Source organism: Calypte anna, chromosome 1 (assembly GCF_003957555.1).
Source record: "Calypte anna isolate BGI_N300 chromosome 1, bCalAnn1_v1.p, whole genome shotgun sequence".
Classification (NCBI taxonomy): Eukaryota; Metazoa; Chordata; class Aves; order Apodiformes; family Trochilidae; genus Calypte; species Calypte anna.
Window position 1 is genome coordinate 63,473,368 of NC_044244.1, and position 25,312 is coordinate 63,498,679.

At 41.5% G+C, this 25,312-nt stretch overlaps 1 protein-coding gene across 1 annotated transcript; it reads left to right on the plus strand.

The window, feature by feature from the left end:
- The first annotated feature begins 454 nt into the window (after window positions 1-454).
- IL17RA (interleukin 17 receptor A) lies at window positions 455-23,866 on the plus strand. The gene is given in 21 exon segments (XM_030469163.1): window positions 455-676; window positions 9,166-9,190; window positions 12,023-12,169; window positions 13,282-13,406; window positions 14,437-14,563; window positions 16,102-16,116; window positions 16,119-16,148; window positions 16,240-16,343; window positions 16,345-16,398; window positions 17,592-17,643; window positions 17,646-17,668; window positions 18,054-18,129; window positions 18,214-18,228; window positions 19,071-19,172; window positions 20,222-20,263; window positions 20,865-21,712; window positions 21,714-21,780; window positions 21,783-21,822; window positions 21,824-21,977; window positions 21,979-22,329; window positions 22,331-23,866. Coding segments are annotated over 21 exon segments (2,574 nt in total). The 5' UTR covers window positions 455-550; the 3' UTR covers window positions 22,382-23,866.
- The last annotated feature ends 1,446 nt before the right edge of the window (window positions 23,867-25,312 follow it).

A 25,312-nucleotide genomic window follows, 5' to 3' on the forward strand; every position in this document is an offset into this window, starting at 1 on the left:
CTGCCGCTGGTGGTGGTTTTTACTTCCGGCAGCATTCACCCAAAGCTACAGGCGTGTTCCAGGGAGGATGAGGGCGCAGCCCTCGGCAACCTTTTCGTTTACTCACGGACGTGCAGAACAACCTCAGCGAAATCCTGCTTGGGCTCCGCAGCCCCGATCTCTGCCCACAGAGCTGTTTCCAGCGGGGCCACACCTCCCGTCAGGGGCGCTCACGGTAACCCGCAGCAGGGCTGTGGAGGCACTCGGCCCCCGCCCCAGCTGCAGGACAGAGCAGCCCCGCCCGCTCTTCGCGGCCGCGCCCTCCCACACAAACCAACCGACACAACCGTTAGCCCCAACGGTCACTTGCGCCGAGAGGGCGGGCCCCTGGTCTGCGCTGGGCCGCACCGTACCGGGCCGGGCTCCAGCCGCGCTCACCGCCCTGTCCCCCTCAAGCCCCGCCCGCAGCAGTCTTAGCACCGCCCCGCCGCGGCCCCTCCTCAGGTGAGGGCCGGCCCCGCCCTGCGCCCAGGTCGGAGCCCGGAAGCCCTGAGGCCCTGGCGGCAGGGCCATGGCGGGCGCGGGGCGGTTGCCTCTATCCTTATCTCTTATCCTCCTCTTCTGCCCCATCCCGCCGGCCGGCGCGGCACTGCGGCTGCTGCTGGGCGCCGAGCCGCCCTTCACCTGCTCCCAGCCGGTAAGCGTGGAGAGGCTCGGGGGCGCCGGGAATTAGGAGGAGCCGCACGGCAGGCACGGCGGAGTCGGGCAGGACACGGGGCCGGCGGCGTCCCCGCGGCCTCCCTAGTGGGCCGGGCTGGGCTGGGCCGGACGGGGGTTTCACGCTTCCTGCGGTGTTCCGCGCCGCTGACCCCCGGTTCGCCTTGGGGTTCCAAGGCGCGGCTCGGGGCCGGGTTAGGGACGAGGATCCGGAGGCAGGGGGGCGGCCATTAAGTTGGGATGAGGAAGCAACAGCTGCTTCCTCAGGGGCTGAGGTATTGGGCGGGGGTCAGCGTGGTCTCGCCGGGCCGGGAGCGCGGTGCCCCGCTCCCTCCTGAGCGTGGAGCGGCGGGTGGCTCCGAGGTATCCCTTTCCCCAGTCACCTCGGTCCCAGCCGTGGCCCCGCGTCCGCAGGGGGCCCCGAAGGGCGGAGCCTCGGGAGACGAACCCTTCGTGGAGGGGTCAGGCTGGCGGCGAGCGCCCGGCCGCGGGAGGGGACCGCAGCTCCCGCAGCTGTCAGGGGGTGCCCATCGATGACGGTTCTGGTCCTGCTGCTGACCTCATCCATGTGTCAAGCTGTGGCCCTGGGTTAAGGACCAGTAACTTGTTTTTGTACAGTTTGTTGTGGCTGAGGCGGGGCCGTACGTATCGGAGCAGCTGTATATAACGCACATCTGCATCAATTTAATGTTAAACTAGAGTTACAAATACCACAGAATTTGCCTGGCTGTGTGGTAACTGTCAGGAAACGCCTGTCACTGACATCTGTCGGGGGGAAGGGGCGTGTTGAGTTTTGCTAAAACTGCCTCAAGTTACTGAGCAGGATGTGTGGAGTCTTTGCTAATAGCTGAAGTTGCCTAATGTTTTGAATGTTTTAACCTGTTCTTTGCAGCTGAGGTCTTTTTAGGAGGAAGCAGGGAATCTCAGCTGAAGGAAAGGGTAAACAAGCACTCTGTGTACTTGAAATTTTGAAAAGACAGATTTTCATTGCCTTTTCTGTCTGTGAAAGCAGCCAGAAAGGATACAGGTGAAGAGGTGCAGATGTGGTGTCTATATAAACAGTGAACTAACTGAACTGAGCTAACGTACCAGCCCAAAGTATGAACTTGTAGCTGGTCTCTGGGGGGTAGTTGGGATTTGTTGTGGGTGTTGGGGTTTTTTGTTTGTGTGTTTTGTGTTGTATTTTGCTGTGTTTTTTTGTTTTTGTTTTTCTAGGATACATGTAAATAGTTTGTAGGAGGGAGGAAGAGATGTGTTTTCTGCTTTTTATTTCTGTTACAATAGTAGTGCATGCATAAACATGGCAATGGGCAGTTATCTTCTAATCTAGAAAGTTTTAAATGTCATTATGCACTCTCAGTAGTCTAGAGAAGGCAGCTGCAGATGCAGCTAGTCAGATGCAGTTATAGACATATGTAAACCAGAATGTGTCCTTTGGGATGAAAGCTTCTGTAATCTTTTACCTGTCCATGCTTCCTATCCTTTGTCTATTCTGCCTTCTTTCCTAACATTTGGCTGTATTTTGGTGTGTTTTACCTGAACTCTGCTCTTGCATGCAGTTCTACTTGAAGTGCCCCCAAAAGGCAGTCCAGGTCTGCAGCATTACTTTAGGCTGGGCATTGTGGAGTTACAAAATGCAAAATCTTAGCAAAGGGGAAAGAGAACATTACAGTATTTCTTAGGCATCTAACAAAACCATGAGTATCCCAAACCTTGTTAGTCATGCAGAGCTTGCTAGTAACACATTGTCCTTGAACGCCTGGGCTTTGACTGACTTTGTCTTCCTATCTGTATCTCTTTTTAGGGAATGTGAAACACAGTAACTCACTGAGAGGTTCACTGGTATATCCCCAGTTTTCCCTGAGGAAACGTGTTGCCCCGCACTCTGGGTGTGCTCATAGATCAGTGAATGTGTAAGCCTGCTGCTGCTGTGGCCTTTTCTTTCAGTAATCCTGTTATCTAAAATGCAGACAGACTTAAGAAACACGAGTTGGTTTAAACCTATGAGTGGCCTCCTTGGAAGTAACTGTGAAGCTGCTGACATACATATTAAAAAGTACCAGCAGCTGAAGTCACTGACAGTTTAAAACAGTTTCCCCTTCCCTTTCTGTTGGTTGCACTGTTTCTGCAGGATGATTCAGTAACCCTTCCAGTGAGTGACTGTGGTGTGGTTCAAAAGGGAAGCTGTTGCTGAGCTGGTGAGACCCACTTCCTTTTTCTAACCCACTGCACTCACACTGCTCTTCCCAAGCTTCAGAGTAAGTCAGGGTCTGCAGCTTTTTCAGCAACACATTCATGTGACAGAGGCTGTTTTGGACATGAAGTGTCAGGGAAAGTGTCATACCAGTATCAGTAGACACCTGCAAATTGCAAAAGCAGAACTAAATGTTCATTAACATCTTATTAAAATGTCAACAAATGCACTTAGTGGGCCCTATTCTCCACCACTCCATCAAACCTGCTCAGTTGTAAGGCTGAATAGCACAGCTGCAAATCCAGTTCCTTCTAATAACTATTATTTGAATATATCATCTGCAAGGAGGTGGGGTTCAGGGGTTTTATCTATGCACAGGGGAAAAACATCCCACTGTTTAAATACCCATCTGCTTGTTCACCATCAAGTGTTTAATAACTGTGTTCAGTCACTGGGGTGTAAGTGTTTCATAACCCAGCATGCCACTTGTCCTAGAGGAGTGCAGTGTTTATAACTTTGCCATTTTTAAAGAACTGGATAGGTGTGCATAGTTCTTTGAAATCCATCTGCCAGCTATCACTAAAAATCTGGCAGAGAACCAGTGTATCATCTCTTATGAAGATGAGTGATGGTGGTGCTTGTGAGAAGACTGCTCTTGGTCCTCCTTTACAAATGTGTTCATTGATCAGAAATTGTGTGATGACCAGAAAGGAAGTGATTGTGCCTCTACTTCGCATTGGTGAGGCCGTACCTTGGGTACTGTGTTCAGTTCTGGGCCTCTAACTACGAGAAAGACATTGAGCTGCTGGAGCAGGTTCAGAGAAGGGCAGCCACAATGGTGAGGGTTCTAGAGAAAGCCCTATAAGCAGAGGCTGAGGGAACAGGGGCTGTTCATTTTGCTGAAGAGGAGGCTGAGGGGAGACCTTATTGCTCTCTACAACTACCTGAAAGGAGATTGTAGTGAGGTGAGTGTTGGCCTCTTCTCCCAAGTAAATAGCAATAGGACTACAGGAAATGGCCTGAAGTTGCACCAGGCATTAGGAAGAATTTCTTTACTGAAGGAATAGTCAGGCACTGGAACAGGCTGCCGAGGGACTTGGTGGAGTCACCATCCCTGGAAGTATTCAAGAAACATGTAGGAGAGGGACTTCAGGACATGCTCTAATTAGATTGTTATTTTTTAATTTTGCTTTTCTGGATTGACAGTTGGACCTGGTGATCTTAGAGGTCTTTTCCAGCCGTGGCGATTCTGTAATTCCGTGATTTTTCTCATTCCCCTCTGTGGGAACTTTTTGCTGTGTATGATGTTACTGTAAACCGTGGTCACACTTAGTTCTGCTAAAATATTTCTAGACTTCTTGGAACAAAAAGGATTGGTGGTCAAAATGACCAAACTTCAGCATAAAAAGTATTAGTGATCGAAACTATCAAAAATATGATAAATAAAACTTTTGGAATCGGTTTTGTGAAGAAGATTCAGCTTTTGCGTTTGGATTTGATTTTGCTGAGAATTTATGCAAGAACAGGAGAAAAATGTAGCAACTGTAGAGAAAAATGCTTAAAAAATAAAAACACTTTTGTAGAAGATGGTTGTTTCCTATCAGCTTTATTAAGCAAATTGTCTTTTATCAGTTATTCCTGTAACATCTGCATGTCCTATTGATCTCTGCTTCATTTAACAATGGACACAGGAAAGGGAAACTGCAGTAAACTTCAAATCCGCCAAGCCTCGGAAGATATGTAGAATGGCACATAGGTGAGAGGCAGATTTTTGGAAGCTGGAGTCCTTCCCATTCAGCAGCTGCTCTCTAAAGGAAACTTGGATGCTTGCCCAGATCACAGCAGTTTCTTGCTAGTTGCCACAGCATCCTGCTGGGAAATCTTGGCCTCCTATTAATTTAATAGAATTGTTATGACATGGTGCTGTTAATCAGTTTCTCATTTCTTTCAGATTCCTATGGTTCTCCAAGGCATATGGCGTGTTCTTTTTTTCAAAAGCAAGAAAAATCTTGGGGAGGAAAAAAAGAGTGAAAGAAGCAGTTGTGTTGCTTTCTGTGAAAACATGCCAAATAAACATGTAGAGGTGACTGTGCCTGTCCTGATAATAGTTTTGGGCATCACCCCACAATCGCCTCATTTATGGCACCTGTTCCTGTAGCTTTTCTTGTTAGGCATGCAAGGCAATAGGAAAGTGATGGGAAAATAACATCTCAATTTAAGCCCCTTCTATAATAGTGTCCAGAGTATGTTGCCTGGCTGTGGTCTCCATCTTTAGCTTTTCTGAAGAGCTCTTCATCTTTGTTCCTCCCCTTCCATTTCTCTGCTTGTCTGTTGTGTGTGGACTGACACATCTCAATTCTGTCAGTGCCTCTAACTTTATGTGGGTAAGCAGAAACAATCACTGTAATTTTATTGCTATGCTGTCATCTAAATTTGTTCTCATTCAAGTAGGGTCTGCTGACCAGAGCTTTGTTAATGCTTCCTGAATGGGCAAATGCATCAGAAAGTTTTGAGTTGGTTGGATCTTTACAAGGGAAAACCAACAAATATTACCCCTGGTGCCAGTTTGAGTCAGGAAGTAGTTGACTTATTTTGCTGCAAAACTGACTTGTCTTTTTCTTTAATTACGTCCTGACTCTCGGATATAATTCTATGGATTTACACTATCTTGATATAAAAAACCATGCCCACAGTTTCAGCCCAGCCCAGTTCACCTGGGCAGTACCTAAAAAGGAGATGAGGGTTTTCATGGTGTCTGCTTTCTAGGTATCTTTTGGGGTTGTTTATCACTGCCAACATCGTCTTTGTCTTGTCCTCTGCCAGATTTTCTTCCTTATGTGAATAGTGAGGGCTTCTTGGGTGGGCAGATTTTTCTGGGCATTTTGGGCTGTTAGGTCATCACTACAGCATGTTGGGGTCTGGGAAGGGTGTAGGCCAACAATAGAGTTAACACAGGCTGCCACGTGGTGGGAGAATGCTTTCCCCACCTTCTTGTGGTAAACCTGTAAATTCTTTACTAACTGTAGAAGCTTAAATCACTCCAATATAGCCAGCTACACATAAAAAAAGAAAGTTACTGGAATAGCAGATAAACAGGCTAGTGTTTGATAGGAAAAAAATTGACGTAGCCCCTTGAAAATCCTGTGTAGAGCTAGGGAATGATGGCACATCAGAAAAACTAATATTGTTTGTCCCCACAGAAGCCCAGTGTTTGAAAGGTAAGAGGTATCTTTTCAAGTTTCAGTTCTGAATCCTCATCCACCAACTGATGGTTCCTGATTAAGCTCTTGGATTTTTAATGAAAGTCAAAAAGGGCACAGATTCCTCATCAATGTTGGGAGCATCATTGCCAACAGTTTACTTGGGACAATAGACCTGGAAGAGGAGAGAATCCATTTATCCACTGTGCTGGTTCATTATTCATATTGATCATAAAAAAGGGAAATGCAGCACTTACTTAACTGTCTTATTTGCTAATAAGCAGAAACACCAGTACTGAAATGAAAGCAATGTGGCTTCTGCTCTTCAGGCAAATGCCTTATAATTTATATATGGGCTTTGTCATTATGCAGTTTACAGTAATTACTGATAACTTCAACCACAGAAGGACAAAATGACTGGATATTAAGGCACAGGTTTTAACAGAAGTCATTATGTTACAAGCCAAAAAGCCATGGTTAGAAGGCAATTATTTGTCTGTCACAGGCTTACCTCTAGCTGGCAGCTCAGCCCCACACAGCTGCTCACTCTCTCCGTTCAGTAGGATAGGAAAAGAATTGAAAGAAAATTTGTTGATTAATATAAGGACAGTTTAATAGGTAAAACAAAAGCTGTGTGCGTAAGCAAAGTGAATTAAGGAATTGATTTCCATCAATGAGCAGATGCTTATTATCCCCAGGGAAGAAGGCTTCATCATCACACATAGCAGTTACTTGGGAAGACAAATGGTGTAACTCCAAATGTCCCCCCCTTCCTCCTTCTTCCCCCAGCTTTTGTTGTGGAGCACAATGTCATGTGGTCTGGGGTGTCCCATTAGTCAAGTGTGGTCAGCTGTTCTGGCTGTGTCCCTTTCTAATTTCTTGTGCACCTCCAGCCCAGCTGCTTGGGGGTAGTAGTGCAAGAAATATAAAAGGCCTTTATACTGCATAAGCAGTGCTCAGTAATAACATCTCTGTGTTATCAACACTGCTTTGGTCACAAATCAGAAACAGAGCACTGCTGTGAAGAAAATTCATTGCATCCCAGACAAAACCACTTTACCTGTTTACCCAACAGGCCTTGTCAGACCAATTAATTTCCCTAAGGAAGTTCGATGGAGCATTTTAAGTGTTAGGAGTATATTTTTTAATAGCTTAATCTGCTTTTCCATACTCGTAGTTACAAGTAGTATTCTTCTTTTTCAGAGTTTGTAGTTTAGCTAGTTTGGATTTGGTTTAATCTGCATTTGCTTCCTTGCTTTCATTATCAAAAGATCCAGGTTGCAGATGATATGTGGGAGTGTTCTGGGGTGGGAGGGAAGAAAGTTGGATTTGGAAGGTACAAAGTTGCAAAAACATTTCTATTAACTGCACTTGCAACCAATTTTTCTTAAGTGTAACAGGATCTAAATACTCAATGGACGATTTTTCTGTATGTTTGCAATAACTATATGCAGTATAATTGCAAAAGTACAGTTCATATGAAATTGATGTTTATGTTCAAACTGATTAAGTTGATTCCCTTCCTGTGGCTGATTTGATCTTTTAAGCACAAAAAAAAATAAAAAAAAAATTAGTTACACTGATTTTTTTCAATATACCTATATCTGTGATATGTTGGTAAGTCCTGTTGACCTTAACAAGTTGCAGAGAGGTTAAAAACCTTGTTGTCATACCTTCTCTGCTAGAATGAATTCTACTGTAGCAAGTGTTACACTAATATCCACCTTTATATGTCAAGACACAGGAAACAAGTGGGAAGAAACCTAGTCCTCACCTTGAGTTACTAAATCAATGAAAAATTGAGATTTCCTTTATTGCTGGGATTTTGCATCCAATTAACCAAGCAAGCTTACATGCTTTTTTTACTGGTGACCATGGGGTCTTCCTGTGTCAACAAAACATACCTGGGAAAAACTATGCAGAGCTCATGTAACTTATGGTTGCCTCTTTACATCAGGAAGAAGTCTGATTAATATTTGTTTATCATAGGTTGTCTTTTATATACTGATCTAGGAAGTAAAATCACCATGTCCTACATACAAACCTGGTAATTATTAAATGTTTTTTCTGTGCTTCATATGAGGCATCAGGAAAAAGACTGTCCATAACTGATGCAGCTTAGGGTGTGCACAGGTTTCATGCCTGCTGTCCTCCTGTTTTCTGATCATAAACTTTGTGCAACATTTACTGATGGGTAATTCACAGAATCACAGAAAATTAGGGGTTGGAAGGGACCTCAGAAGATCACTGAGTTCAACCTCCCTGCCAGAGCAGGGTCACCTACAGGAGGTCACTTGGAACGTGTCCAGGCCAGTATTGAACGTCTCCAGAGAAGGAGACTCCACAACCTCCCTGAGCAGCCTGGTCCAGTGCTCTGCTATCCTCACAGTAAAAAAATTTCTCCTCATGTTTATATGGAAGCTGCTATGCTCACACTTGTATCAGTTGCCTCTTGTCCTGTCATTGGGCATCACTGAGAAAAGCCTGGCACCATCATCCTGGCTCTCTCCCTTTATAAACATTGATGAGTTCACCCCTCATTCTCATCTTCTCCAAGCTGAAGAGGCCCAGCTCCTTCAACCTTTCCTCATAAGGGAGATCTTGCACTCCCTTAATCAATTCTTCCACTTTGTGTGTGTCGTTATTACATGAATTGGGTTTTTTTCTGCCCCTCGGTGTAGCAGATGAACCTTTCTTGGGGCACTTCAAAGTCAAACAGGTGTTCTTGCCAAGGTGCACAAACACTGCTCCAATCTTGCTGCCTTTAGAATTGGCTAGCCTTGTTCATTGCTTCTGCTCCATGCTCAACTAACCTCCTCCTCTGGCTGCTCGAGAGTGAGCTGAGCATGCATTCAGAAGCTCACCTTTTATTGGCCCCCCAGTCCTGCCCATGCACAGCTGGGGTCAGCCCTACTTAGGCACAGGTGGGCTTAACACAAGCTCACACCTCCCACTTTGTAATTAGCAACACCTGATTGCCTCATTTCACTACACCTCGGGCCACCAAGTAAAAGCAAATAGCTGTCTATCCTGTTTCTATTCAGAGAATAATATTCTTTTTTCTTTCCCCCACAGGATTTAAACTGTCTCGTAAGAAATAGTAAGTAATTTTTTTCTTCATTATGGTTTTCTCATCAGATCATATTTTGTTTATTGTTTTGTTTTTAACTGGGTTCATCTGGCAAGTTCTTCCTGTCAGAATTAGAGTTATGTAAAGTGAAGCACTGCTATCATGCCTTGCTTTGGGAGTTTTTTATTTGGTCCATAATCAGCTCCAACTAAAAGAAAACTGGGAAGTTAAGTCTTTTTCTGGAGAGGGTTTGGGGACTGGGTGGGTGGAACGCAACCCAGCTTATTTAGTTTCTATTTAAAGCTGGGACAGTCAGTTTTTCAAGAAATGGGAATTTCAGAACAAGTTTGTTGGTAAATACTCATTGTAAGCCAGTCCTTGAAAAATTACTGTATGAACTGAAAGTTAAAAAGGGGAGCAGATGAGAGCAATTAATATAAAATATTTGGCATCCCTAAATGATACAATGAGTTGGAAAAGGAAATTAGTTACTTTAAGTCCAACTGAGCAAATATATTGAATGTATCAGGTGTAAGGGGTCAAGTCTTGGCAATGACATGCATCTGAAATATTTTATAACTATGGGTAATATTGTTAGAAAAGGGAGAATGTTCTGCATTTGTCCATGGAGGCATCTGGACAGTGCTGCAAAACTCCTTGGCTTTTCTCTTTTCTTTGCAGTTGTCATTCTCAGCAGGTTCGTTTTTGCCTCAGTGCCCAACCCTGTATCAGACTGGAACAAGTATTTTTGTAGCCTCAATTGGCATGCTAGATCAGGGAGAAGGTTGTGCAGAAAATAACCAGATTTAAAACCTTTTTGTCAAGGAAAGGGATTGTGTGGGATTAGATTGAATCATATTTCCCACTGGCAGGCAGCCATTGGAATACAGCCAACATGGTTAAGCCAAACTGCAGCTCTTCCATTAAAATGCAGCCTCATTTGAGTATTTGATTTAAATTCTGCTGTATAGTTCTTGCTTTTCTGTTCTTGGGGAAATATGTATTTAATTTTTTCAGTGCTTAGTGCCCACTTCTCTCAAAGGTACTTTAATCTTACCAGTTTTTCTAGAGGTATTTCTAGTAGAATGAGCATTTTAGGGTTGTCTTAATTACTTCCTAAGCCTAAAACCATGCTGCCATAAGAAAGGATAGTGCTCACTTTCCACTGTTTCTATCACTGACCTAGCAAAAAAGACCAAAAATGTATTTTGATGGGGAGTTAACTCTGCACTGTGTAATGGCAAACTGCTGGGGGAGGGTGCTGTACCCACCTATGTCCCTGACAGTTGATGGCTCCATGCTCCCACTGCTTCCCCTGGAACAGTGGTGATGGTGGTGGGCCTGCAGGCTGAGCTGCTTCCCTGAGCTCAGCCTGACAGAGTAACCCACGAAGGAAATTAAGAAATCTTTTTTAGCAGATTTTTTTTTTTTTTTAATGTGAACCAAATCATCACACAACCCTCAGATTTTTTTTAATGTGTACAAGGGAATAAGTGTAAAATAGAGCTGAGAGAGCAATCTTTCATAGAATCATTTAGGTTTTGTTAGTGTGGATTTCTGCCAGCTGAAACTGGTAGCAAAACATGGCTTGCTTTTGAGGAGTTCAACCTACAGATTTATTCTCTTGCTCTTCGTTGTTCTCTTTTCAGTAGTACAGTGGTTTAGTGTGGATGCAACAAATAGCTACAAGAATACCATACCAATGTCCCCAGTCCATGTAATTTTACCTCTTCTATTTTATTCCTGGTTTGATGTATTCAGTGATCATACAAGTCTGTTCTTATGTTTTATAGATGGCATGACACAACTCTAGGTTTTCTGCTAGTTTTTCTGCAGTGCTGTTATAAATAAATACCCTTAGAAATTTTCATTTGGTAAATATGGCCTATACTATATGTACTTAGATATTACAGTGTGTCAGGAAGTGTTTTGTCTGAATGAGTCCAATATAGAAAGTGACTCAGATTATTTTTACCGACAGTTCTGCCTTCCCATCCCCTCTAGTTTGACAGTTATCATATGCTCTATCAAGAATTATTTTATATTTACTTCTAGATTGTTGATATTTTTTCAGAAAAATACATCTTAGTGGGCCTACACTCACCCCCCACAGCTTTATTTAAAACATTCAAACATTAATGACTTCCCACTTGCAGCTCCTTGATTTGTCAGCCTAGTTCTTCCTAAGTTTGTGCTTCATTGATACTCAGCGTCTATTTTTAATATGCTCTGATAAGTCAAATATATTACAGAAGGTTAAGTTGATCATGTCTGTCTAATGCCTGTCGTACCTGACTTCATTTTCTGATGAGATTACAGGACCAGTTTTTCCTAACACCGTATTGACATGCATAAATCATTTTTCTGTCCAGAGAACTCATTAGTTTAGGAAAGGCATGACAAGCAGTTGTTGGAATCTAAGTTCAGATGTATATTCAAATTAGAAGGTGTATTTTAAACAGAAAGTAATTTACTATTGGAACAATTTCCCTGACAGACTTCTTATCATTGAAAGGCTGGAACCTAGCACTAGTCTTCTAATATAGGAGTGTTTTGTCAGCAAGGTATGGATTTACAAGAATAAACTTATTTGACCTATTTAACTTGACTGGACTGGTTGTGAAAATTACTAATGGATTTTAAGGAAAAGAGGAAGTATAAGTTACTAGAATGAGTGAGTTCAGAATATTACACGCAAATTATAAAGTACTTGCATGCTAAAAACTCCCTTTCTGAACTGTGAAGCAGTCTATCAACCAGTTGTTCCTCTGACTAATGCTAATCCAAAGGGCAGACCATAGTTGCAGATAAGCAGATTTTCCTCAGCCCTGCTCTAAATGGTGGCTTTTATTTGCTGGACAGGTACCTGCATGGAGGCAAGCTGGCTGCAAATTTCCCAGTGGACTCCTTCTGCTCCAAGCAGTCTTCATGTCTCTTCTGATGTTTTCCATCAGATGGATGGAAACATGCTCCCTGTGCTTCGGATAGAATGGAAAGTGGCCACTGATGGTAAGTGGTGGTTGTTTAATGTGAATATGGAGTGGAGGAATTATGTGTGATCTAGTAAGGATAGTGAGGACAATTATGACCTGAAGTCTTTTACTGATCGAGTTATAGAAGCAGGTCTTTGAAATTTGAGGGTTTGGCTGTTTCATTTTGCTTGGTTTGGGGATTGAATTGGATTTCTTTGGTGATTGTATCAGGTCTTTGTGTGTGCTGGGTATTCAAGAATCTTAGATGTTTCCACAAATGTGGGATAATGTCATTTCAAATGGGAAAAGCAGATAAAAATTAAATCAAGCAGACCACACCTTTACCATGGCAGTGAGACGAGAAAGGAGTCTCACACTGCAAGCATTGCCTTTCAGAGGCATAGTAATGACTGCAGCAGTCTCATGCAGAGGAATTGCATCTGTGAACTGAACAAATGAGAATTAATTTGAATTGCTTGTGCACTGTTAACCCAGTGCAAGTTCCTCCTATTTCAGGTAATCTAGTCCTTGTTACTTACATTTGCTATATGCAGCTGTGTCTTGATAAAGGAATAATTGTCTCATTGTTGGAGCCTAAATGAGTACCAGTAAGTTGTTTTCTCACTCTCCAAATATTGTTGATTGTTTTGTTTGTTTGTATACAGTGTTTCGCCCTGCATGCTCTCATCCATAGTTTTGCACTGATTCAATACAGAGTTAAGCACATTAGTTTCTTTTTTCTGCATGTCCTGTGTCTGAGGGCTGTATAGCATTATCTCAGCATAGCTGCAGTAGTGTAGTTACTTTAGTGTAGTGTAGTTACTTTAGTGTCTAAACTGCATGAAACAGCCTTGAGAGGCAGAGCTAAACACAACCTGTGTGTCTGGAAGAGTAAAGTTGCCCTCTACTCTGCCCTTCCTTTACCCAGATGAAGCTTTTATCATGCAGGACAACATTTAAGCTGAAAGTGCTGCAAGTCAACACAACACACTCACTTTTTTTATGGCCAGTTATTCTTGTGTTGCAATCTCCAGTGCTTAAAAAAAGTAAGACTCTGATAAGACAAGACACAGTGGTAGTCTTTGTGAGGGTTGCAACCTCTCCATATGCAGATGACTGGAAAAGACATCTCTGGCCCTTTGCATGCAGCTAGCATCTGGTACCTCCGAGGGGCAGAGCTGGCTGTCATGCAAGTGAACAGCAATCAACAGATCTGCGCCCAGTTTGACTTTCAGAACAACTTGCCACTTCAGGTCCGTCCAGATGGAGGCCGGGTGAGTGCAAAAGACTTATTTTCTAGTCCATGGGTTTGTTTCTACTTTCACTGTCATACAGCAAGGTTATAGATTAAAAAGTACAGTCTGAATAGAGTTGATTAAATAATCAAGATACTGACCTTGCAACCTGGAGTCATTTCCTGTTTATTTTATGCTTGTGTGTAACCATGTACAAGCTGCTTACTCATCTTGCTTTCTTTTCCACTCTTCCCATCCTTTAGGTTTTAAGAATTGTTGTTCTTGGTGCCCAGTATATGTAATTTTTCTGGATGTAGTTTTTGCATTCTTCTTGACAGCCATGACATTCATAGCCTTCTCTTTAACTTAACCCTTCTTTTTACTTCCACTTCTTTCTTGCACTCTCTTGCTGTTGAGGAAAGCACCACCCTTGGGGGGGGTCCTTCAGCTGACACTCAGTCTAGGAAACTTGTCAAAAAGATGCTAAGCACCCTTTGTGAACAGCAGAAACCTGGCATTTGTTCCTTACCATATAGAACAGGGCTGTAGTTAGCTCACCATCTGGAGCCAGTGTCTCTCCCAGAATTTGCACAGCTTTGCTGTTATATGGAAAGCAGTACAGATTTAAGATCTGTATGGAATGGCCAAGTACAGAATTGTGTATGTATAAGTGCAATTCTAGCTGGTTAGCACTTGCACAACACTGCAAGATTCATACTCAGCTAGAATTTCAGAATATTGTAGCCTTATTTGCTTCTAGTTCAGAATGGAATTAAGTGGAAATTCCACACTGTTGTTTGTCATGAAAGTATTGAAAGAGTTCAGAGGTCCCACAAAACAACTGCACTTTTCTCAGTCCAAACAGAAGAATTTGAGACCAGGGGAATGGTACATTTAATACATCTGAGTTCTGGGTTGTTTGTTTTTTATTTTTATAGTCAAACTTCAGAAAAAGGGTCATATGGGATGAGGGAACACAGTGCATCAGGACCATGTTAGATGTTAATTATGGAACCTTTATAGAATAATATTCTTGTCTTATGTCCTTGTGAATGTGTTTTGTTTTCAGTGGAATTTCACTTTTGACCGTTTTGAAGTGGAACCTGGCCAGACTTACCAAGTGACTGTCTACCACCTGCCCAAACTGGGAGTAGCTGGAGACCACAATTGCAAGTCCATGGCTCTCACAATGCCTGGTAAGAGATGCTCTAGGTTACTTAGTTAGCTTAGAACTGTGATGATTTGTGGACCTCTAGTTTGGTTTTTTTTTCTAGACCAGACCCATCAGCTGTGAGCAAGTTTGGCAGTAGGGTGACAGTATGATAAAAACTTGTTGCTCTTTCTGAATATTGCTGTATAGAAGGTCCATGGTGCTACTCTGTGGTGTATATATATAAAGTCAGTGTATCATTTGTACTACAAGTCACCATGGAGAGACTGTTCTTTGAAGGTCAAAACCTTTGATTCTTGTTGTCTCTAGTTCCTACATGGAAAAATTTTTATAAGCTCTCTAGAAAGCTGGACAAATCCTTGGACTTGCTGAAAAGCTGGTAATACAGGCCAGAATTTCCAAATCAGAATGAGTCAAGTCTGAAATCTAATACTAAGTTTAGACAAGTGAAGTTTGATTTCAAAGGCACAGCTAGGCATAATTTATCAAGACACTGGTAGAGCTGAGTGCCTGACCTTTTTTTGTTTATTTGAAAGTCTTTTTATAATCTCTAAAGAGCTTGTTTGTTGTTTTTTTTTTTCCCTGAAGATACTGAGTATCTGTAGTGCCCTCTGGCTGCACTTCGTTTATAAATATTTGACACTCAATATAGCTTGAAAACTAGTTCATAATTTTTCTTCTTAACTTTCTTACAGTTGTCAAGGTGACTTTGTAGTTACAAAACAGCAGAGTACATGAAGTTTGTCATGTAAGCTGGAAATGCAAGGGGAGCACTTGGCTTTCAGCTCTTATACCGGATCATACTGACAACTTTCTGGCTTTTATCCTGCACTGTTCAGAAACCTAGTGCATTGTGTCAACCTCAGCAGTTGCAGGGCACTTTGCTGATTAGAACGCACATATTTTCCAACATTCAAAGTTGAAAATTTAAGATATGCAATGTTTTCTTTCAGCTGTTTATGCAGCAAGGTTGTTCCTTTTGTGTCTGAGCCCTGGAGGAGAGAGGCAGTTTAGTCTGAGATTTGTAGAACCCACATTGCTAAATATTGAATATGTTACTCTGGATTTGACTCTGACAGTCCCTAAGAGCAGGGCCAATCTCTTGAGTGACATAGAAGTAGAAATGTGGAAGAGTGTTTTAGGCTCAAGAAAAGATTCCAGCCTCCTAGTTTTCCTGAGACAGACAGCTTTTGGAGGGATTTATCACTGTGGCACTCCCAAGGTCCAGAAATCAATAAGTTTTAATTCCTCTATGACTCTCTACACAAGTCTTATATTAACAGGAGTTGTCAAATATTACTGTTATAATAGTATTGTATGTTTTGATCTTTTATTGTTAATTATATGTTTCCTGGAATAAAAACTCACCATAAAATTGGTGGAGGGGTTAGTTTACACATCGAAAACCAATACTATTTGGCTGCAGAATTTTCCTGCTGCTTTGAAACACAGGTCTCATCAAAAAGACTTAAGTTAAGTGTTTGGCTTCTGCTAAGAAAGTGAATGCTTTTCCTAAACGGAAGTATAATTTTTCTAGATAGTCACTGTTGGTCTTTCTTGCAGATTGCAAGGACTCACTAAGAAAAGAACCATCCCATGCATAAAGACAGGTAAAGATTTTCTGTTTGGGTTATTTCGACATGGGTGCTCTGTTGAAATATTTGACAGTTATGAAACTTGGGGATATCTTCACTACTTCAGGCAGTTTGTGGGAGCCCAGGATCCAAGGTAAAAGTCTAGATGATACAACTCTGCTTGTGAGCTTTAACCCATGGATGGAGGCAGCCCGATACCAAATTCATGTTGACCAGTTTCCTAAATGAGAAGAAGTGTAAAATGATCACACGCGATTTCACTGGGGTAATTATCTTATGTTATATCCTTTGTGGTAATTTAGACAAATCACTACTAAACAAAGACTTGGAGCCATGATGTAGGAGGAGTGACAAATATGCTTGTTCAGCAATTTTCAGTGAATTATTTCACAGATTTTTAATTAACTTTGTGAATGGAAACTTCAGAATTTTGGTGGATAAAAGATGTAAAAGAGATATTTGACTGTCTGAGCTTTATTATCTTTGTCAAGCCAACACCTGGGGATAAGACTAAACAATCAATCAAAATTGAGGTTTCAGTAAGTCATTTGTGTAGTTTATCAAATGTGATGGGGGGTTTAATTACATCTTTTAGATCAAGATGGGTGGTTTTTGTAACACATATTTCTATCAATTGAGAATCTGTTCCTGTAGGTTTTACAGCCTGTGTTGCTGTGAATCTTAAAGTAGATCTAGGGTGTTCCCTTTCAGGCATCTGAGGAAGGAGAAATGCTGAATATTTGGTACCAGTCCCCACCCTTCCCTGGGAGAACGGTGGATATATTGGCATTCAATTTTGCTTAATCTTTTCATTCCTTTCATACTTAAATCCCTTCAAATGTCATGCACTAATATGCCTTTTATTGTGTCATTTATAACTGACAGAGCTGGTACAGTTAGGTGCATATTTCCCTGGCATAGAGGAATATACCTCATTTTGAAGTATGTATCTGCAAGGTTATTGTTAAAGAATAGTATTTAGATTGCCATTATACTGATTGTATACAGCAGGTAACAAAGACAACTTACTTGCATGTTCTACTTGCAGAAATGTTGACAGCATTTTAATTATACAAGGGAGCCTATTAATATCTACTAATATCTACACATTAATAACACTTACATTACTAAGAAACTATAAGTTTAAGTTAGCACATTTGAAGTTATAAAATGTACATCTTTAATAGTTTCCTGTTACCTGTGCAGCCTTAGGTTGGTTGTCCTTAATTTTATTACCATGTCTGTTACGCAGGGCACTTGCAGTGATGGTGGCCAAAACCATTTATCCCATTTGTTCTCTGTGGGTTTCTTGTTCTAAATAAATAAATAAATTAATTAATTAATTGAAATACCTGCTTATTTGGAGCCCTATCATATTCTTATGTTCAGTTCCTTTCTTTTTCCTGCTTTCATTCTGTTTTCTTCCTTCCCTTATAATTTGCATCTGAATTTCTACAGAGTGGACTGCAACAGCAAGTGAATGTCACAATCAAAATAGAGAAGAATATAAGAATTGCTGCAACTATGAAATACAGGTAGGTTCACCAACAAGGCAGTGAGCAGCTGAGGAATACTATGCTTTTTGCACAGTGTTTTGTTCTAAGACTGGCCAATTCCTAATTGCCTCTTTTAGGTGAATTGTGATTATGGATGAACAATTTTTTTTTTATGGAGATGTTCTCTGCAGACATTGGATTTTCCTTAATATGGGTCTGTCAAGTTGTAGACTATGGAGTGGGAATGGCATTGGTTTTTAAATGTATACTGTAAAAATTCTCAATTAATCTTGTTTTCTAAAGGGAAATTGGAATTCCGTGTCTCTGCTAAAATATAGGAAATGTTAGAGGCAGGGGAAAAGTAAAGTGGGGAAAAATTGCTTTTAAGAGTAGCTTCTGTTTTCTGAATTTATTTCAACTGCAGATTCAGCCGTTCTTTGCAAACTGTGGCACAGACTGTCTGAGACACTCTGCTTTCATCCCATGTTCACCAGCTCCAAGTGAGAACTGCTTTTCTGTAAATTAGATTTCCATGGTTTTACAGATGAGAGTTGAATTTCTAATCTAATTCTTGTCTTTTGCAGCTACAGACCCATCAGGTAAGAAGTTTTTCCAATACCCTGAAATTTTCGTGCTGCTCTTTTCCTGTCAAATAGAATAACAAAATGACCTGCCCTGGGAATGACCTGATGGGCAGGAAACGTCCCCTTGTAACACTGAATTCAGACTGAATTGTGTTAAGTGTTACTTCACCATGATGCAGCTTGGAAAGTTTTTGTATGCAGTGTGAACCCTAAAGAGCAAATTTTTACAGATACTTCACTTGCATAAAATTCTTTGAGAAGCAGTTTTGACAAGAAGAGTCTTAATATAAAATACTTTCTGTCACTTTGCTCAGTGTTAAAAAATTTGCATAGTATAAAGCAGCTTCTGGAGATAATAGCTTGCATATATTCATTTTTATGAACATCAAGATAAATCATGTGCATAATGATTTGACATCTTTTTTTAGCTTCAACAGCACCTGTAAGGAGCTAGTTTGTCCAATATTTAAAAAGAAGCACATGTAGACTAAAAAATACATGACCCAAAATGATGGTTTGGGTTTTTTTAATCTGTTTTTTTAAGATAGACTACATGAGCAAGCAAGACATGGGTGGCATCCATGTCAAAGCTGGATAAACATTGTTTAGAGGAAGGATGTTGCTCTGTATTTTTAATGTGCTGGCACATATGGTTCTTTGTAGAGCAAGCTTGCTTCATCATGAAAGCAGGAATTAATTTTGAGAAGTGACAGTGCTATGTTGTAAGGGGAAGTGCTAGACTACCTGTGGTTTTGGGCAGGTTTAGGTTTCTTCTCCCTTGGCCCCTGCTGCTCAAGAAGCTTCTGTTCTTTGGTGAAACTGTAAAGCAATGTCCAAGCACTATTTTTATGCTGCAGGTGATATGATTATATGGCTCTACTGGTGTATCACTGGGATCTGTGTGTTACTGGTGGGATCTGTCATAGCAGGTGTGGTTTGTATGACCAAAAAACGAGCAGGTAAGACTTGCACTGGCTAGGAAGAAAAGACTTTCAGTGCTATATTTTTTCTTACTTCTATAGCTCTTCCTATTGCTGTTTTCTTCCTTGCTGTTCTAGTGTATGGCCACTGAGATAATGTCCATATAAACACCTTCTGCTTTACATCGTAGGACTTGTAGCATCTTAATACCATCCATCTAGTTATCTAAAGCCTTCCATGATTAAGCTTTCTGATACTCCATTTTCTTAGTGTTTCAGAGCTCATGAGGGGGAAAATTAGCTTCATAGTACAGGTCTTTGTTTCCTGCAGGTTACTACAGGTATCTTTTATTTTACTCCTGTACTGTGCAGGAGTTTTGAAGGACAAAAGCTTCCTGTTTGTCCAGAGTGTAGTCTTTCCCCTGTCCCTCAAAGTCTAAAAAAATCCCTTTTATAGTTTTGTGATTTGAAATAATACTTTTCAATGAAGATGGAAGAAGAAAAACAGGGCACAAGTTGACAATGAGTGGGTTGGAAAACTGGGTTGTTAAGGGCTGATTCCTAGTCTTTTGTGCTACCACCATAAAGCAGCTAACACAGGGAAACTTTTCTACTCACTAGATGCTGGGGTTTTTTACCCAAGAGGGTTTTTTTTTTATCTGGAAGTCTTACGGAGAATTTCCTGACATCAAACCTTCATATAATATGTAGCTATAATGTTCTAGCAATCTTTTCAGAGAAACCTCTTAAGAAAAAGCTGTCTCTAAAAAAGCCTCTTCTACTTAGTAGAAGAACAATTGGAGTTCTTCTTGAGGCTGGCCAGATCTGGGGAAGATAGAGAAAATTGGTTTTGAGTGCATTCCTTCTCCTCTCAAAGGAAACATGTAGTGAGGTACATAACAAAATCAGCTGTAGAAGAGTCTTCATTCATTTAGTGTATCTTTTTCCATTAGGCTTCGTTCTCCCTGTGGTTTCATCTCTGCACAGCTAAAGGTTTCTTAGCTTAATCTTTGGAAGGGATTGTCATTTTAAGGGTTTCCTCTTATTTCATGTTTTCAGAACTGACAGTGACTTTCTCTCTCTTCCAGGACACCAGCAAGGGAAATGCAACCACAATGATTTGCAAACAGGTAAGGTGGTCCTGCCTGTGTTCTATCAAGTACACGTGGTGTTTTCTGTAAGTCTTACACAATTGTTCAGAAGGGGCTCTCATGGGCTCTAATACACTATAGGTGTTTCTCAAAACCAAAAGGTAACCTTAGAATCTTTCTGTTTACTAAAGGAAATTTTCCATATGGAATTTGGAATGTTGTATTTGTCAGAGGGGAGGCAATTGCTTGATAAAGTGGTGAGGCTTTTGACACATCTGGGTTGTACTAGCAAAAGAACCTTTGCTCATCATCTAAGCCATAGCAATAGGAGAGAGTTTTGGGTGGGTGCACTCAGCTTTCCAACAGAGAATATAGCTATGCATGTTGGCCTTTTGAAGCTGGTGTATTATTTTTGTGTGGTGAAGTTCCCTGAACCATCCAGGCATTATTATAAAACATAGCTCCACTGCCTGAACCTTCATATTAAACTTCTAAAATGTTGTCTGCATTTGTTGCCAAAATAGCTTCGAAAGTGGTAGTTTCTAGAGCCTTTTGTTAATATTCACTTATGGTGATTGCTGCTGGCTCGCACTCGTAGCATTTTAGGAATGTTGTTGAAACAAAAATGTTTGCCTTTCAGCAGCAACATATACCAACCTTCCTCTACCACCCTTGAAGCCCCGAAAGGTTTGGATTGTGTACTCTGCTGATCACCTGCTGTATGTGGACGTGGTGCTGAAGTTTGCAGAGTTTCTGATGACAGTCTGTGGCACTGCTGTAGCCTTAGATCTGCTAGAAGATCATCAGATCTCAGAGTTAGGGCCATTACCCTGGCTTACTCGACAGAAGAAGGAAATGGAAGACTTGTCTTCAAAGATCATCATCTTGTGCTCGCGGGGAACCCAGGCTAAATGGCAGGCCATGCTTGGGAGTGAGCCAGTGTGTCTCAAACAAGATCAGCAAAAGCCAGTGGGAGATCTGTTCACCCCAGCCCTGAATTTGATCCTGCCAGATTTCAAGAAGCCAGCCTGTTTTGGAATGTATATAATCTGCTATTTTGAGGGGATAACTAGTGAGAAAGATATCCCTGATCTGTTCAACGTCACATCCAGGTATCAACTGATGGACAAGTTTGAAGATATTTATTTTCGGATTCAGGATTTGGAGAAGTTTGAACCTGGGCGCATCCATCGAATCCAGGAAATCACAGCTGAAAATTACATTGATACCCCCAGTGGGAGGAAGTTGAAAGACGCGGTGCTAAAGTTCAAAAACTGGCAGACAGAGCACCCAGACTGGTTTGAAAATGAAACCATCTGCTTAGATAATGAAGAAGAGTTGCAGTCTCTAAACAGAGAGAGCCAGGTGGATTCACTGCTAAGTGAACCGGGTGGAATTGTGAAGCACCAACTGCACCTGCGGGAGCCTGACCCAAACTGCTGTTATGTCATTAACCTCCATATGCATGAAGATGAAAGTGGAGGCTGTAAAACTGCAGCCTCAACTTAATCCACGTGAGGACCTGACTTCTCAGACCATGGTCCTTCCTGTGGATGAGTTCCTCTAGTTCACGTAGTGGAGCCTGTGTCTTCCATGAAAATCAGAAATACTTGGTCATTGTGTGCTGAGTAATGAGGACTGTATGGAAGGAGTTCCTCTTCTGGAGACAAGCTTTTCTATGAGGAACAACATCATCCTCCATGATGACTCCAGAGTTTCAGCAATTGATGACCAGAGTCCTGCAAGCCTCTCAGGGTCAACTGAGACACCATCTGAACGGACTCATGTACTCTCTTTATCAGCACAGTGTTGTTTCCTTCAGAGCCATCCTCTGCCAAGAGGAGGCTAACAAGCAACACCAGTTGGTCTTTGATGACCAATGCAAAGACCAAAGACAGTCAGTGCAGTCAGACCAGGGCTACATCTCTAGATGTTCTCGTCTGCCTCCTGAGGACCTTGTGGAAGAGGAGGAGGAAGAAGAGGAGGAGGAGGAGGATCAGGAAAAACAGGAGATCTTCCAAGAACTCTCTCCAGAAGTTTTAAACAGTCTAAAGAGCCTCCAGCAGCAGTTATTTTTCCAGGACATTCAACGGAGCTCTGACTGGGGGGTATGCAGCTGAGGTGATGGAAAATGGCCAATCTTTGAAGGACTGTTAGGTTCCATTTGAACTACAGGAATGGAAGGTGGTACCATGCACAGTGCTGAAACTGCATTTCCAGGACCATTCTTGTCCTTGTATTATAAATTACTTACTGGTGGGATTTTTCCATCTGCTGCTTGGTGGCAGGATTGTCCAGCAGACTTGGTAACATTGGTAAAAATATCTGTGGAGAGCAACAAGAAATAATAGCCAGCCATGTGAAAGAACAGACTAGTTCTGTTCCTTGAGGAATGTATTTCATTGAGTCCTCACTGATGGATAGCAAAGGAAGCTACTGTGGCTCATCCACTTGTGCCTTCAAAATGCCCTCCAGCTATACTGGTTCTACTGCACTGGATAAAAGTCATTGCCAGGGTTTGGAAATAGATTTAGGTAACAGGGCAACGCTTGCATTGGCATTTTAATACACATTTTAAATATTTTGTTGTAAACTCAGTGTAAAGATGAGTGCCTTAAACTTCAGTCAGGTTAGGGCTGTCTCTAACTGGCTGATAATGTGTATCTGGAGATTTTTTTTTTCTTTTAACTACTCATTCATTCATTCTGAACTGTGTTTCTGTCGCCATTGAAATCGAATGGAAGAACTGAGCAGTAAGTGGACATAAACTTTTAATTAGGAGTCTCTGTAATTCTCCTATATCCCTGCTGGGAGGTGTACTTAAAAGCCGCCAATAGGGGAAAGAGGGGAAAAGGGACAATGGGCAAAATATGGAATTTGGGCATACTGTACAACTTTAAGAAGAATCTGGGACAGAATACAGAATAACTGAATCATGGAGTCTGGTAAATTCTCTAATGCACTGATGTTTGCTTTTGACATCATAGCACCAGGAAGTCTTGAACTAAAGAGGCAGATAGTGACACACAATTATGGAAATGAGAGACTATTTTGGAGGGGGAAAATTGTAGCTTCAGCAGCTGCTGTTTTAGAGTGGAGGCTGAGCAAAAATGAGTGTAAGATGGACTTGCCTGGGTATAAATTCAAGTGAAGGTCTTCTAGGCTAACGTTTGTGAAAGAGTAATAGGCTAAGATGGGATCATCTTCCAGGTGCAGTGATAGTAACATATCATTCCAGTGTTTTTAAAAGTCTGGGCTTTGAAGTACTAGAAAAATTTTTCCCTGCAAGTGACTGCATGTTGGCCCATGTAGCACTGGCGGGGTAGTGGACTAGTCAAGGCTGGTGGTTTCCATATTTATGACAGTTTCTGCAGTCCAACCTGCTGGTTAACAGCTTGTGAGATGTAAATATGTCCAGGCCTTTCTCTTTTGTGTTCAGATAAGCTTGTCATCTTCCTCTCCTTCTAAGTTTACTTATCAATAAAACCTTAAGAGAATTTTACTTCAGCTTTTTAAAAATCTGTATCTTGGAAGGTAATCTGCTCTTTGACTCACAACCAATGCTTTATTATGTATATTTTATAAATTTATTTGTTATAAGGTGTGTTTTGTTCCTTAAATAAAAAAACGAGTAGTTTTGGATATTTTTACTTATGTCCTCAATTCTGTTGAATTCTCATGTTAACATTCCTTAAAAAAAAAATCTGAGACAGAACCAAGAACCAGAACTGAACTGGTTGGCAAATAGCAAAACATCCTTGCCAAAGCACTATGCTGCTGGATACAGCTGAGGGCCCTCATGTGGAAAGTGCATGCTCCTTCAAAATGGATGTTAAAAAAATGAAATGTTTGTAATTTCTGTCAGGGCTGGCCAGTGAGACATGATTGTTGAGAAACTTGCTTTCTCTGTGGCAGGTGCCCAGCAAGGGTAACAAAGGGGACAGTCCATGCATAGATCCAAGGTTAAGACTGGGTGCTGCCTTTGTTCCTTGTCTGTACAGGACCCAGCCCAAAAGGAGCCAAGCAAGAGGCATCTGTGTTCTCAATGCTTCTCCAGTGAGAACCCGTTTCTCAGTTTATGTGAATAACTGTCATCTTGATGATCCCACTTAGTTTTCTTTTCTCTACAGCAATTAACATGTAAAACTGATTATTTTTTTCCTCTGAGCCTTTTTCAAGTGGTATGAATTCCTATAAGTCATTTAAATAGGAAGCTCTGAAGTGTCATCTGGATTTTCTTGTGTTAGTCATTCCCTTTTCAAGTAACTCCCTTGGTGCTACAGCTTTTAGAATTTACTGACACTTACAAGAAGTTTGAAGGAAAAATCGAGACACTATTTTAGCAATTCAACATGAGGAAATCAAGTAGTTGTACTACATCTGTTGGCTCCTGTATGCAAAATTGAATAGCCCAGCAATAATTGAAGGAAGAAAAGAGCAAAATCAGTCACAAGTTTCTAATTTTATTTTAACAATCTTGCTTTTTAAAAAATACAATTTCTGATTAATGCCAGGGGGATGCCAAGTGCCTTGGCCAGAGGCCTTTTCTCTCACTTCAGTTTCCCCTCCTGGGAGTCGTCATCTCTCCTGTCAAGATAGCAAACAGAGAGCAATAGAATGCTTAACTGTATTACAAAGCTCCTACCAGAACACCATGGACATATGTCTTAGTATGGCACAACTTTGTTTAGCAAAGTGTTATTGACCTGGACCAGGAGTTTATGGTTGGGGGCTAACATGATAGGTGCACAAGGTGCATTGGATGAGGTATTCTTTGTACTTTAATGGTACCATTATCTTCTCTTCTGCAAGCTGATCTATTATGCAACAGAGGGGTTTAAATGTAAGTGAGAGCTCAATTACTAAAAAGAAGGGAATTCAAAAGGTTGGCCAGGCTTACAAACATGACATTGAAGAGCTTTAAATGTTTCTCTAAGTAACTGAACTGGCAGAAGAGCTGCCCTTTTAGTTCCAAGGGGACTTCTGTACAACCAACTACTTACTACGAGAGCTTCATGCTCTCCAAGCAGCACACTTACTAACAGCCTAGAAATCACAGCACTACAAAGAATCACTTTTTCTACAAAG